This window comes from Pocillopora damicornis, chromosome 4 (genome assembly GCF_964200805.1).
Source record: "Pocillopora damicornis chromosome 4, jaPocDami1.2, whole genome shotgun sequence".
In the NCBI taxonomy this organism is placed as follows: Eukaryota; Metazoa; Cnidaria; class Anthozoa; order Scleractinia; family Pocilloporidae; genus Pocillopora; species Pocillopora damicornis.
In genome coordinates, this window is record NC_142673.1 from 22702018 (window position 1) to 22716511 (window position 14494).

The 14494-nt window shown below is 37.1% G+C and overlaps 1 protein-coding gene across 1 annotated transcript; it reads left to right on the forward strand.

Moving 5' to 3' along the window:
• The first annotated feature begins 3076 nt into the window (after positions 1 to 3076).
• On the forward strand, positions 3077 to 13947 carry LOC113684394 (kinesin-associated protein 3). The gene is made up of 17 exons (XM_027201760.2): positions 3077 to 3450; positions 3589 to 3720; positions 4531 to 4685; positions 4915 to 4970; positions 5760 to 5901; positions 6223 to 6444; positions 6907 to 6984; positions 7587 to 7765; positions 7863 to 7916; positions 8255 to 8363; positions 8792 to 8892; positions 9564 to 9785; positions 10240 to 10405; positions 10818 to 10943; positions 11349 to 11447; positions 11813 to 11898; positions 12363 to 13947. The coding sequence occupies exons 1-17, from the start codon at positions 3422 to 3424 to the stop codon at positions 12972 to 12974; spliced, it is 2568 nt and encodes an 855-aa protein (XP_027057561.2). The 5' UTR covers positions 3077 to 3421; the 3' UTR covers positions 12975 to 13947.
• Positions 13948 to 14494: the final 547 nt, after the last annotated feature.

The window sequence follows — 14494 nt, forward strand, 5'->3', positions numbered from 1 at the left end:
GAGAACATCTGTCTGAATGTCTGCTTTGCTTCCGTTGTTGATCTCTGTAGCGAGTGCTTCCTTCTATTAAAGTAGATTTCTGGATTCCTACAAGTCACAAAACCTGGGAAGCCAACATTATCTGTCAAGTCTGGAGAATCACAGTATTGGAGTATAGTTCAAGGAAAGTCATAAAAAAAATCACCAAAAAGATATTTCTGCGAATGTCGAAACAGAAACTACAATGATGATGTAATCATCATTTTGACAAAATTATGACCAAAGTTCTATATCGTAGATGTTTTAGATTCTTAGAAAATTGCAAAAGTAAGAACACTGAATTTATTCCCGAGCCAACTCTTAATTCAGCGTTTCTTTGTGCCTTGATCCATTCGATATCGAACTTAAAACATATCATGCATGTCACCAAACCTACAAATGATTTATTTCTGTTAGGTCCAAGGATGTTGAAGTCAAGAGAGCATACGAAAGTGCTTTAGAATAGAATAGATATTCAGTTTAACATATTTTTGTCCTACAAATGTGTTTTTGTCCTGCTAATTCCTTCTTACCGATTGTCATGGTTGATGAAAACAGATATACCGCTTTTGTGGACACTAAATTATGTTGTGAGTCTTGGCAGCAACAGACCAAATCCATTGATGCAGTAACATCTTTAGACTCCGCTCTCAGGACTTGCTTTAATTGGACGTCACAAGGTGGAAATCTGGGATCCCTGTTCTTGAAAATTTGTCGTGCGTTGTCATGAGCATTGACAGTTATTGTTGATATTAAGGTGCATGAGGTGAATCGTTGGTGAGTGTGTAGACCTCTAAATCTGGTGCTGTTTATCTCAAGCGATGGAACTGACATAGATCTTCGCTCCCTAATTCGATTGCAGGAATCATAAACAGATTCTATAACAAATACTGAATCAGGTATAGGTGTAGTTCTCCTGAAGGTAATTCCTTTTTTGTCTATCTGGTTCTCCAAGACATCCTCTTGTGGGCTGAGAGGTTTCATATGTTTAACAGAACGAAGTGTGGGGCCGAATTAGCTCGGATTTTTTAAATCGCAACAGCTTGAGGACAGTATTTCTTAAACAGCATTCTTTAAAGCAGTTAATCAATGGATTTACCAATGAGTGTAACTGCATCAATATCTCGTACCATCGAAAAGCCGAGTTTTTCCGAAAGACTGGGAACAAATATCCCAACCAGAGACACGCCTCTGGAAGAAGAAACGAGAAAAGCATTGCACAAGTCATCAAAACAGTCATCTTAGCAACTTTAGAGTCCAACTTTTCTTTGATTAGAGAGTTAACCTCGGCTTAAGGGTTTTGATTCTTTTTCGCTTACGTAACTCAAGGTACACCATAGTGTTAAAAAATATGATTAACACGATGAAGAAAACATAACCAATACCCCGTATCAGAGCTAAGTTTTCATATACTTTAAGATCTACACCAGCCCCAATCATTACGTATGGTGTTGCTATGATTGCCGCAAGCATCCAAGCGACCACGACAAGTTTTTTTCATAAGGCGTTGTGTCACAATCACTTTGTATACCCTCCATTTCTTGACAGCCAAGAATCGTTCCCAGGCTATGAATGCCGAGTGAAGCACGACTGTCCCACCAGCACAATACATCGCAGCTAAGCCAACGAGGTGAAATATACAGACATGATCCAGAAGCGTTTGATGAGCAGTCAATAAATCAACAGTAGCGGTTAACGGCATGGATAAAGCACCAACCAGTAGGTCTGCCACCGCCATACTACGCAGCAATACTGTCGACACTCTTTGCAGTCGTTTCTTCCTGCTCACTGCTATGATCTCTAAAACGTTCAGCAGGACGATGAAGGGAGAAGAAAAAACTGTGATGCCAAACACAACCCAGGGAATGGTGTTCTCCTCCAACTCCCAGGTGAAACTTGGAAGATGCAAACAAAAAAACAGTGATCTAAGAGTGTACGCCTTATCAGCGACAGTTTCTGATTCGTTTACTTTCATTTTGCCAGGTGAAGTTACTCACTTGATAAAGTTGTTATTTCGTTTTGAGGAACAGAGAAAGCGCGCTTTTCTCCTGCTTTTCTCCCGGTCATTCAGCGCGGAAGTCTAATTTATTTGTGCTCATCTCGACCTTTGGTCTTTCTTTTCATTTGATGAATGGAAAATTCTACCATGCACATGCAAAATTCTACCACGCACATGCAAAATTTTAAGTCTTTACAAAGAAAAAGCCGGAGTCAGATGCGAGGAACAATTTTTTCCCCAGCAAATGTTAAATGGGACCATTCTTTGCGAATAGAATAGAGAATTAGTATGGCTCTCTGTCATTAATCAAATCAGGTTCCTTTTACGGCAGTTAACAGCTACATTTGAAAGATTGGCGAACAAATTTTTAAGTGTTTACTTAAAATTTGGAGAGTTCTCAAATGTGCGAGAAAGTATAATCAAAACTGTGATGTATTGACCATAAACCTCACGATTCAATTAAAAATGTCTCGCACATCTACGTTGATATATAAAAAACGTGCAAATAAGTATTATGTTCCATAATAACAGCAGAGATTCTCAACATTTTAGAAAGCTTCCTTTGTTTAATAAGCCAAGTAATTTTGTTTAACATGTGTGTTTAATAAGCCACGAAGAAAGATAAGATTTGCTCACGTCATTGCAGCAAACAAACGAACACTCTCGCCGCCTCTTTCCTTGCTATTCAAACTGATTAAGCAGAGGTGTTTGATAAATGTGTTTAATAAGCCACGACGGAAGAAGAACAATCGCTCTTCCTTGTCATTCACAACTGACTGAGCAGAGGTAAATCCTCGTACATCAATCACCCATGGAGGTGAATTATACTTTCCTTAAGATCACTGACTGTTAAAAGAAAACCGTCGGTATAGCCATTTTGCTGTTGCTCATTCAAAAGAGTACATGGCCTTTTTCTTGCGCTCGCTAAGTGACAGGTGTCAGCTTGTGACAGGAACTTATAAAACAAATGTTTCAAAGTTTGCCCGGAAGCTTTTTAACTATTTTCAATCATTCAGTTCATTTACTCCTCTAACTAGCACAACAAACTTCCGCGACGACATATTGACAATGGTGGAAATGAAATGGTCATCCGCTAGATCCTGGCTAAACAATTCTTCCAGCCCGGCATTCAAAATTGCCGAATTTGCCGCCATTTTCAGAAAAAGCCAATGTTTGGTTGAAGGCAGTTATAGTCGACACCACCTTTTTGCTCAGAACCTTTCTCCGCCCTGCTTATCCATTTTCCATAAGTCCGTTCCAGCAAATATTATATTTCCCATCATTCAACGGGGAGCAAGGTTATGTAAAATGGCAGCTGAAGAAATTACACAATTACCTTTGGCAGCGTTAAAATTGCCTTATTTTAGAGATTTGGACGCTTTCTAGTCTTGTTTTAAGGACGAAATGCAAGAGGAGGCAAGATATCTGAAACGGTAAGCTGTGAACCGTGTGAACTATTAGCGAAAGTTTCGTTTGACAAGGTCGTTGTCCGCGGTCGGCGGGCGCCTCCTTCAATTTTTGTTAGCTTTAATTTCGTTCTCGTTCACTGATCGAGTTTTAACTTCCTTTAGGAGAGTGAAGGGAGGAAGCATCGATGCTCATCCCACAGAGAAGGCTATTGTGGTTAATTATGAACTGGAAGCTGTTATACTTGGCCCGTTGGGAGAGCCTATGTTGGGGGAGCGGAAAGAGTGTCAGAAAGTGTAAGTTATCACCATGTGTAATGGTTCTGTTAGGTTCTTGGCTTGGAACAGTTTTCATAGGCCGATAGGCAGGTTAAAATGACGACTCGTGTAATGAGCTAGCCAAGTCTTAGACTTTGGTCTTGGGATTTCTTTACAACTTCAAATTGTTTTCCTGTTGTAGTGGGCGGTTCAGGCGCTTCATTCGTTTCCTAGTTACGCTGCTTACGCTGTTTATCACATGTACTTTCTTCATATGTCTCTGAAGAATTTTTTATATAATCATTCAATTCTTTCAATCCAGTATACTACCTGCGAGAAATCTCTGAAATATAAGTTTAATATGAAATAAATTTAAAATAAAATATAACATCTATTGTTGTGATTGGTGTGAATTGAAGCACGGTACTATCTCCGTATGTTGCAGAACAATTATGGATGACATCAATAATTTTTTCAATCCGGTTTACGAACACTGAGAAATCAGTAAAGTAGAAGTTTTATATGCAATGTACAATTTCTAAATTTAAAATAAATGGCATTCATTATTATTGTGATTACTGTGAACAATTAAAGCACTTTTAATACAACTTATGTTGCAGAAGAATTTTTGACGATGTTAATCAATTTTCAATCTGGTGTACTACCTCTGAGGAATCTTTAAAATAGAAGTTTGATATGGAGTACACATTTTCTAAATTTAAATAAAATAACTTCTTTTGTTGTTGTGATTAGTATGAATTAAAAGCAATCAAGAAAACTACATGGTAGCCCAAATAAAAAGTGTGTTTAATCAGGAAATAAAGAACATCATGTGTTACTTATCAACAGAATTCGTCTTCAGAGTCTAAATTCCACAACCAATATAGCAAAGCTGGCTGCAGAAGTTATTGAAAAGTGCAAGCTTATCCATCCTTCCAAACTTCCTGAAGTGGAACAGTTACTGTACTATCTACAAAACAGGAAAGATACGGGAAAAACAAAAGGTGATCTTATAGCAACCAGATTTTTCTCAGAATAAAGTAGATGAGAGGAATGATGTGTAATAGCAGTTGGAAGAAATTTTTTCTAATACCTATGAATTCATTTAAGCCTATAATGGAAGTGATATTGTACCATATACTTTTGAATTAGTGATTAGAGAGTAACTTGTAACCTGAGGTGACTGTATTATGTTGTTTTGAGTTTTTCTTTCATGCTTACAATCTCTTCCAGGTAAAGAGAAAGGAGACAGTCTAAGAAATGCAGCAGCTGACTTTGAGGGGACTGAGGTATTTTTTTCTTTTTGGCACATGCAATTGGAAATAGAGTAATTTAAAATTAAATCATTTGTTTCTAAAAATTCACAAGCACATGTATTGAATATTCATAGGCCTTTCTGAATTTCTTGAAAGAAACTGATGTAGAAGACTTTCTTTGGCAAATAGTGCCACATAGACATCTGAGCTGTGACTGTAGACTTAAACCTTGGAACTAATTGTTTACAACCAAGTGTCTTAAATCTGATCATTTCAAGCAGCCAAAGTAACTCTTGATTTTCGGAATAAATGCTTTGAAAATGATCAAAGTTATTGTGCTCTGCGCTTATATGAGAGGAAAAACTGTAGGCTTGGGCTAGTGTCCACTTAATGCTTTAACTTCCACACCAAATTTGAAATTCTCCTTACTGTCAACCATACAATTCTTATAATGTTGGTTCAGAGAACTTATTACTGGATCAACTAATTATCTGCAAATTGATAGTTTTCTTTATTATCATCATTTTTCTGGTTGATATTGTATGGATATTGTTAGGAGAATTTCTGTCTTGGTCACTCGTGGCAGTTAAAGGATTAAATAAAGTGTAAGTTTAATTTTGTGTGTATGTATGGTAAAGGTTTCATTTTATCAAGTGAGACCTGAATTTTTTTTTTTCATTTTTTTTTCATTTTTTAATTATTAGTCATGAGTTCTACTTGAATTTCCAGAGATTTTATGCTGCAGAAGCCCTGAAGTTCATGTTATTATTGGGATTTCCAGGGTTCAGTGAATAATTAGAGCTTTTTCTTTACTGAATCTAGCTAGATGAACAAGCCAACATAAATGACATAGAGGAGTATGTAGAGTTACTTTATGAAGAACTTCCTGAAAAAATACGAGGAACTGCACTTATACTACAGCTTTCAAGAAATCCTGATAACTTAGAGGAGCTCGCTGGAAATGGTATGTATAAAAAAAGTAGTAAAAAACCATACGATCTGGGACCACTTTTGTCGCTTAATTGAAAAAAAAACTTTTTTTTAAAAAAATCCTCTTGAATTTTCAACCAACATATGGTTTGTTGGAGAGTCATGCTTCTCTCTGGTATTCTCTTGTATTTATGGCTTACAACAGGACTTATTAATTACTTATGTCAGGTCCCTCTTGGAAAGTGTTTTTTTCACTTGAATGTATAGTTCTTGCAAGTTTTACACAACCTTAAAAGTAGCTGAAAAATTCTTAATAATGCCATAAAAGTGATCAGTTTACTTGTCTTATTTGTAGAACCTGTTTTGGGTGCCTTGTCTAGAGTGCTGCGGGAGGATTGGAAGAAAAGCACAGAACTTACCACCAACATTGTGTATGTGTTCTTCTGTTTCTCCAGCTTCTCCCAGTTCCATTCCATTATTATCCATTACAAGATTGGAGCCATGTGTATGCAAGTCATGGATAGTGAAATTAAGAGATATGAGCAGTGGTCTGCTGAACTGGAAAAGAAGAAAAATAATATCCTTAAAATGTCGTCCATATGGTAACTTTTTTCAAAATGGTGCTCAGCATTGTTCTTCCACAGATTTTACAAGAGGGAATTTCTTTAGACCATATATTTTCACTATGCAGGTGGGAAGGAAAATTTATGTGACAAAAATGAAGTTGATGAAAATCTTCTTCTCCTGGATGGTTTGCTGGTTTTTTATTTCCAGTCATGCTTTCATGGAACACATTGTTCAGAAATTGCATTTAAATTACTGCAGTAAGAGGAACTGTTGATGTGCGGGATTTTTCATTCTCTTCAAGACTTCACATGTTAGGAGTAAATTCTAACACACTAGTCCTGCCCTACCTATAATTAAATTATTACCCTTTTTTTCTTTTTTTTTTTTGCAATGGATTGGTAGTCACTTCAAGTTTTCTTATCCTTAATTGACTATGAGCCTAAAGCTCTGGTTTTTCACTTAACATGACAACGTGATAATAGAAAGGACTATGAAAGGAGCTTCAAGAAATTTCTTGGTCTTGTCAAAAAGCAAGAGCAGCTTCTCAGAGGTAAACCCTAGAAGACATCACTTCCAGGGGTATTTCATTTGTGATTTTAAACCTTAGATATCTTGGGTGATTCTGGTGGCTTCTAAAATGGTACAGTAGATAACATGCAGGGCACAGTCTTGTCTATTTAGGAGGCTACTTTGTGGAGTACCAGTGAGAAATAATCCTCTACTGCAAAAGTGATTGGGCAATCATTGGGAATCCTGAAAGAGAATCCTGAAAGGAAATCCAGCAAGAGAGCAGAATGTCATTCTCATGGAGTATAGCTCAAGTCCACTTTTACCCCAAAGTTTAACCCTCTACATCCCAATGTCATTATGCATATTCTCCATACTGTTCTCTATACATTTCCTAAGGTGCTGGCAAGGAGAATTTGTTTTTCTATCAAGAGTGTCTTTAGCTTGTGATCATTCCCTATATTCTTGTGACCTTAACGTGTGATTCAGAGCCGATATTGTAGGGAGAAATGAGATTCTAGTCACTCTTAGGGGTCAAAGGGGTTAATTGATTTGATTTTTATAGTTACCTTTAATTAATATAGCAATAGTCAGTCAAGGGTGTTTTTATAACATGTATAATTGCTGTATATTTCACTCTCCTAGTGTTATCTTACTTGCTTCTAAATCTGGCTGAAGATGCAAAGGTTGAGATGAAGATGAAAAACAAAGGGATTGTTTCCATGTTAGTGCAGCTTTTGGAAAGAGACAATGTAGATTTACTGATTTTGGTTGTCTCATTTCTTAAAAAGTTGAGTATTTTCATGGAGAACAAAGCTGAAATGGTGAGTCACTATTTAGTGGGTTGAAAAGTACTGTGCTAAGTCTTTGGAGTTGAGGATTAGGAATTTTCATCATTAAAATGTTTTCTTTTTCTTTCAGGCAGAATGTGGCATATTAGAGAAGCTGGCCAACTTGATTCCACATTCAAATGAGGTATTTAATATTGAAATAAGTATGGAAAGATATTATTGTATGAATGTGAGTATTTTATTTAACTAAAACACTTGTAGATTCATTATGACCACTTCATCTGGGAACTGAGTGGCATATTTTTTACATGTAACACAAGTGGCAATACTGAACAACAACCTCACAATTTCCACAAAATTTGTTGTGGTGAGCAACAAAGGTAAATGCATTTTCTAAACTAGAGAATGAGAATAATTAAAGAAAAAGCTATATGATCTTGTTTCTAAAAAAAAGCAACAAAAGTATTTCTTCCAAAAACATCAGCCATGTGATAATTTGTTTCATGTCATCTTACTTTTAAGGATCTTCTTAACATCGCACTTCGCCTGCTTCTTAATCTCTCATTTGACACCGACCTGCGAGCAAAAGCAGTGAAAGCAGGAATTCTTCCAAAACTTGTGCAACTTGTTTGTAAGTCCTCATCTATCTAACCTTTGGAATATTTGATTAAACAAGTGGAAAGTTAAGTTACATAAGAGGCTCAGATATATTGTTTTGTTGATATGCTGACTTTTTCCTTTTTATCTTGGGTTGGGTAAGCGCTGTTTTTTTCCCCACTGCACTCTTGTAGCATGGAATAAATATCATGACAAGTGAGGATTTAGTATGGCCAAGATGTGATCTTTGATGAAATGAAGTGTCTTCATCATACTTGATTTACTTTTTCCATCATGAAATCACTCTGGAAAAAAATTGTATTCAGAAAAATGATCTTTTATATGAACAGAAGCATCAGCACAAAAAAATTACTTTTTTGGCTACATCCAAAGGATCCATCACACCAAGAGCATCAAACAAAAATTTTCATACCTTGATGTTGTTGTTTTTTGTTGATCTAGCCAATGAGATTCACAGTGTAGTGGTACTTTGCATTCTGTACCACATCAGCATGGATGACAGATTCAAGTCCATGTTTACCTACACAGACTGTATACCTATTGTAAGTTTTTTTTTTCCTAACTGCATGAGAACTCTGTACATAATTTAGAATGTGCCTCAAAGTTTTCTGTTGTGTAAGATTTTTCATACCCCTTTTGATTTGTTTCTTTTGTCTCAGATCTGGTGACAACCATGGAAAATTTTTGAACTACATGTTCATTCCTTATTGATTTAAAACCATGATTTGATACTTTTTGAAAAGCAAAACCAATGTAACTTTTTTGTGAAGTATTTGACTTCATCATGTGTTTTAACAAGTGGAGCATAGTTATTCAACCTTATAGTCATTTAGATTTGTTTCACATTTTTGGGAGGTTCTGCTGTCAATTTGAGCAAATGATTTTCAAATTTACTTTGAAATATTGTAATACATTTTTAGTTTATTAATCTGTGTAAGTACAGTGTAGTTTCCCCTCTTTTTTAATTCATTGATTAGAAAAACACGAATGATGCTGAAGATTAAAAAGAAAAGAAAAGAAAAATAAATGAAATACATTTTCCATAGGTATGAAACAAAGAAAAATCCTGAGTTTGAACAACGATATGAAGTACAGTAAATCCAAATTATCATGTAATACCCCCCACTAATGCAGCTCTATAGTTTTTTTTAGGAATTTAGCCCCTTTATTCCTTTGGCACACTTGTTTTGTTGACACTATGGTTGTGCCTTAGATGATGCAGATGATGCTGGAGTGTCCAGGAGATCGTATTGACCTGGAGCTTATCGCGCTGGCCATTAACCTGGCAGCTAACAAGAGGAATGCTCAGTTGATTTGTGAAGGGCCAGGCTTGAAGCTGCTCATGAGGAGAGCATTTAAGTTTAACGATCCTTTGTTGCTAAAGATGATTAGGAATATCTCACAGCATGAGGGACCTACCAAGGCCCAGTTTGTGGTAAGTGATACTAACCAGTGAAGACCAACTTGGTGATGCATATCTTTTATATACTATGATAAGGCCAAGCATTTTGATTGGGTCTTACTTATGATCCACTGGAGGACAGACACATAGATGACGTCGCCGTTAACAACATTTTTCTACACACACTAACACACACAACCCACAATTTCTCCGTTCGCTCTCACGAAGGGCTAACGCTCGAAACGTCAGCTTTAAAATTCTTTACGGTGGCAAATTTACATTATCAACTCAGCTGATACTTAATTACCCTATTACAACATTTTTCTACGCCTCGTGTGCTTTTTTTCGATCTTGCCACATTTTGACGCCATACACTGTATGGAATCTATTACTTAACAGACGCACGGCAGCATAGAATCTACTGGTTAATCAGGTGATACTCGTGAAGACCACTCTCGTAATAATAAACACGACTGTGTCTGTTTAGGAATATATCGGTGACCTTGCCAACGCTGTACAGAAATGCCCCGATGAAGAGTTCGTCTTGGAGTCTTTGGGAATTTTAGGAAACTTGACAGTGGCAGATGTGAATTTTCAGCAGTTGCTAACAGATTATGACATGTTGAATTACATTAAAACAAAGCTGAATCCAGGCGAGTAGAGTCACTGTGTATTGGGGTGGGTTTTTCAAACCTAGGTATGATTGATGGATTTAGCTGAATGGACTTATTGTGATTGGCTGCTTTATCTGTTCGATTGTATTGTTCGATTACAAGGAATGAAAAATTAGTAACAAACCAATGCACCAATCTTATTTTAGGAAACTGTAATGGTTATGATTTGAACAGAAATAATATCACTTCTTTTGGCTCAAAGAATTTCTGCCGCTCTCTTAAGTCCTTCTCTTTGCTTTTGAAAGCCTTGGGAACCCAAATGACAAACCAGTTTAACCTTGATCAGTTTTATTTCGTGAAATACGTCCTGTTTGCACGCTGTAGTTATTTCCTTTTTACTGTCGACTTTTTCGTGACTGATTCAATCATGTGAAATACCTCCTCGTTACAGGTGTAGCAGAGGATGACCTTGTTCTAGAAGTAGTGATCTTAATTGGCACCGTGTCATTAGACGATGAGTGCGCCACTGTGTTCGCTAGGGAGGGCATCATTCAAATGCTTATAGACTTGTTGAATGGTAAGTCTTCTCTGTCGTAAGAAAAGACCCTTCACTTCAGGGTCAGTTGTAAATTTTTTAGTCATTTTATGTTCCGGGAAGAAACAACCTCAACTTGAAGGAGACTTAAAATGAAAATCAAAGAGGTAAAATGATAAACATAGGAAGTAACACTGTTGGCTACAGATAGAGAAAATTGACATAGATTGCAATTTACGTATTCATTTGTTCTGCATCTGGGCCTCATCAGAGATCTTGGCAAACTTAAATACAAAATCAGTGGAAATTCAAAGAGCAAATAAGTAGTGATGAAGTATAAGGATGTAAATAAGCGAAAAGTTATGATATTAAGTAACAGTTGCCTTTTTTATCTAAGATCGAGAGAGGCTTCGAATTGATTATTTTGTTGTCTTTTTGTTGTAACAGCTAAACAAGAAGACGATGAGGTTGTGTTACAAATAGTTTACGTTTTCTACCAAATGATTTTTCACAAGGCGACAAGGGAGGTCATTGTGAAGCAAACGCGTATCCTTTAAATAAACTTGCTTGGAGGAAAAAAAGTTAATGTGGACAAAAAGAGTTAGAGGGTATTCATAAGAATTTTTTGTTACAAAGGACATGGATTCATACTAATATGAAGCGGGTGTCTGTTCTATCCTGCTAGATGTTTAGCTGTCCATGTTGTTACGTGAATGAGAATGAATTGGTTGAATCCCACTTGCAGAAATATTCGGGGAAGTAGACTTTAAGTTCTCCTGTAATTTTACTTAATACTCTTGAAAGAATTCGATACTAAATCAATTCTGTCTTTTTATGATGAACCTTCTTTCCCGTCAATTTTCATTTAGTTTAACTGAAAGGGTTTTAAAAACCTTAACATTGCATCTCAGAGGCCCCTGCTTATCTTATTGATCTGATGCACGACAAGAACACAGAAATCCGCAAAGTCTGTGACCAGACTCTCGACATTATCATGGTACTGTTGTTGACTTTTTTTTTATTAAGTCGTTTTTTGTTTGTTTGTTTTTTCATAAACTTCCCAATAGGAAGGGTGTGCAGTACAGATGGATAAATGTGGGGTGTTTACGTAGCACGACCCCTTCTCCAATAACTGACCGGCCAGGTTTTGAACAAGGAGTTTTGTTAAGGACGAAATTGGCTGGTATCAGTGAAGGACACTCGCCGAGGAAATTGCAAAGGTTTCATGCTAACTTCCAGCCTTAGAAAATAATCATAAAAAACCCATTTTTCAAAAAAAAAGGGGAAGGTGCGCATTTGTTCAGATACTGACATTGATGCAAAAACTAACCAATGTGCGTGTGGCTTTTTTCTGTGCTTGCTACACAGTTTTAGTTTGAAGTCGAAAATGCAGAAACCCGGAAGCATATACGTGTCATTGATCGAACACAGTTGTTGAGTAAGTCCATGTTAATGTTTTAGGAATACGACGAGGAGTGGGCAAAGAAGATCCAAGCAGAGAAATTTCGCTGGCACAACTCTCAGTGGCTGGAAATGATAGAAAACAAAGTTGTCATGGAAGACAATGACAGCCTGATGTATGGTGATGATTCCTTCATGGACGGTGATCCACTCGACAGACCTGATCTCTTCTATGGTCATCCGGGATACGACGACCCTGTCACGCTAATGTCGCGTGAAGGAGCCATGACTCCGGAGTACATGATGGAGGATCCGGGCGAGTTCGGAATGTTCAACGGAGAATCGTACTTGAATCCCGCGGGTCATCCCGTGAGCCCGTATGCCATGGGGCAATATGAGGGATACCCTGATGACGGAGTAGGGTATTTTAATGCAGGGGAAGGGGCCATGGGGAGCTGGGGACATTTGATAGACGACGAGCCTGGCAAGGCACCTTATGGTCCTCCACAAGGTCAAATTTCCCGGCCTAGCAGTCGGTATGGTCGGCCTGTGTCACCAGGTTATTCTGAAGCTTATGGGGCTGAAATAATGGAGCCTGAAACTGATATGTATGGGAGGCCTGTGTCAAGAATGAGATCAAGCTATGAAGACACGCAGTTTGGTTACAGATAGTTATCTGACTTGGTTTGATCATTAACCCAAAGTTATAAACTTATCAAAGGAATGAAAGAGCTTGTTAGACGTTCCATGAGTAATGTAAGTTGGCTCTAACCTCTGTGTTAAAGCGAATAACATTTTGACACTTGGTTGGCTCCTTTCGAGCTGTGTATATTTTGGCCTTTACTACATTACAATCTGGTTTAATTGTTTGTAAGATTTTTTTTTCTATACATGGCTACAGCGAACAGACTATTTATCTCAACTGTAACTTATAAATGTATATGAATAACAGAAAAAAAGAGTACGATCATCTCTTAACCCTTAAATTCCTAGAAGTGATCAACATGAAACTTCTCCCTATAATATTCTTATATTATCCAGCAAACAGGTAATGAGAATACTCAAACTTATCAGGTAAAGTTGCTACCTTGATCTTGCGCCAAATTCTCACAACTAATTTACAACGATATGTGTAGCAGCAAGAGGGAAGAATAAACAATCAGATCTTGAGAGTTGAGGAGTTGAACGAGAGCAAGGTTAGAATCACTTATACTCGAACGGAAAACACTTCGATCATGATCTATTGCTGTCTGCCTTTTAGCGGGTCGTACACAAGTGATGTAAAATTATTTTAATATGTTTTGGAGAGGAGAACTTTTTCATATTTTTTCTTGATTCTTTTCAGTGGTTTTCTCGTTTGCGTTCGCCCTGAGCATGGTCTTTAGTCTGCCTAATGCCTTGAGAAATGTGGTTAAAAATCACATGTAAACCCCAAATTTTCCTGAACAAATTGTGGAAACGCAACGATGTTTTTCAAGATGCCATGCCAGTGTTTTTTTAATAACCTCAGAAATATACCGCTTTTTGTGAGTAATCCAAAAGTGTATATATATTTATTGTGAAGGCTACTTGTTGTTCACAGTGCTTTTCTTCGTCTTCTAATATATTTGCCTATTAAAGGTTGAGCTGCGCTATCGAGAATTAACTCTTATCTCATAACTTCTGCTTGAAATAATTCTATAGCTGTTCGATGATTAACTGACATTTTTTAAAAACTAAACCTGTTTTCTGGCTTGGGTATTAGAACTTAAACCGATGCGTTTCTTTGTACCTTGAAATCCCCCCCCCCCCCCCCCATTGCATTCTCTAGTGTCTTCCTTTACGCACTTTTTTTAGGAATTTGAGGGTGGAATCACATATTTGACGGTATTGTCTTGTTTGGTGTCTGGTTTTATCACAGCTGTGTTCACGATGATCATTTCCTAGATAGCTATTTTTTGACGACAGTTTCCTCGTACACACGACATTGCATGTTCGTCAGAAAGGCGCCAAAGATGACTTTGGGAGCTAATTTCGGGACACTGCGGTTTGCACGTCACCTAATTTTGTCCTCTAATTAGAAAATGATCCGATTTATCCTTGGATTTGACCTCGTTTAAGTCTTCATTTATTTACTATCAACTAATTCTAATAACTCGAACTCCCTGTTGAGTCGAACTAATTCCACTTACCCTTAGCCTAAATTTATCCTG

What these genes read in the sequence shown, in the direction of transcription:
- LOC113684394 (XM_027201760.2), top strand. Translation starts at nt 3,422, where the DNA reads ATGCAAGAGGAGGCAAGATATCTGAAACG. An exon ending in CTACCAAGGCCCAGTTTGTG is followed by an intron (nt 9,786 to 10,239) that starts GTAAGTGATACT and finishes GTGTCTGTTTAG; the next exon opens with GAATATATCGGTGACCTTGC. An exon ending in GCTTATAGACTTGTTGAATG is followed by an intron (nt 10,944 to 11,348) that starts GTAAGTCTTCTC and finishes TTGTTGTAACAG; the next exon opens with CTAAACAAGAAGACGATGAG.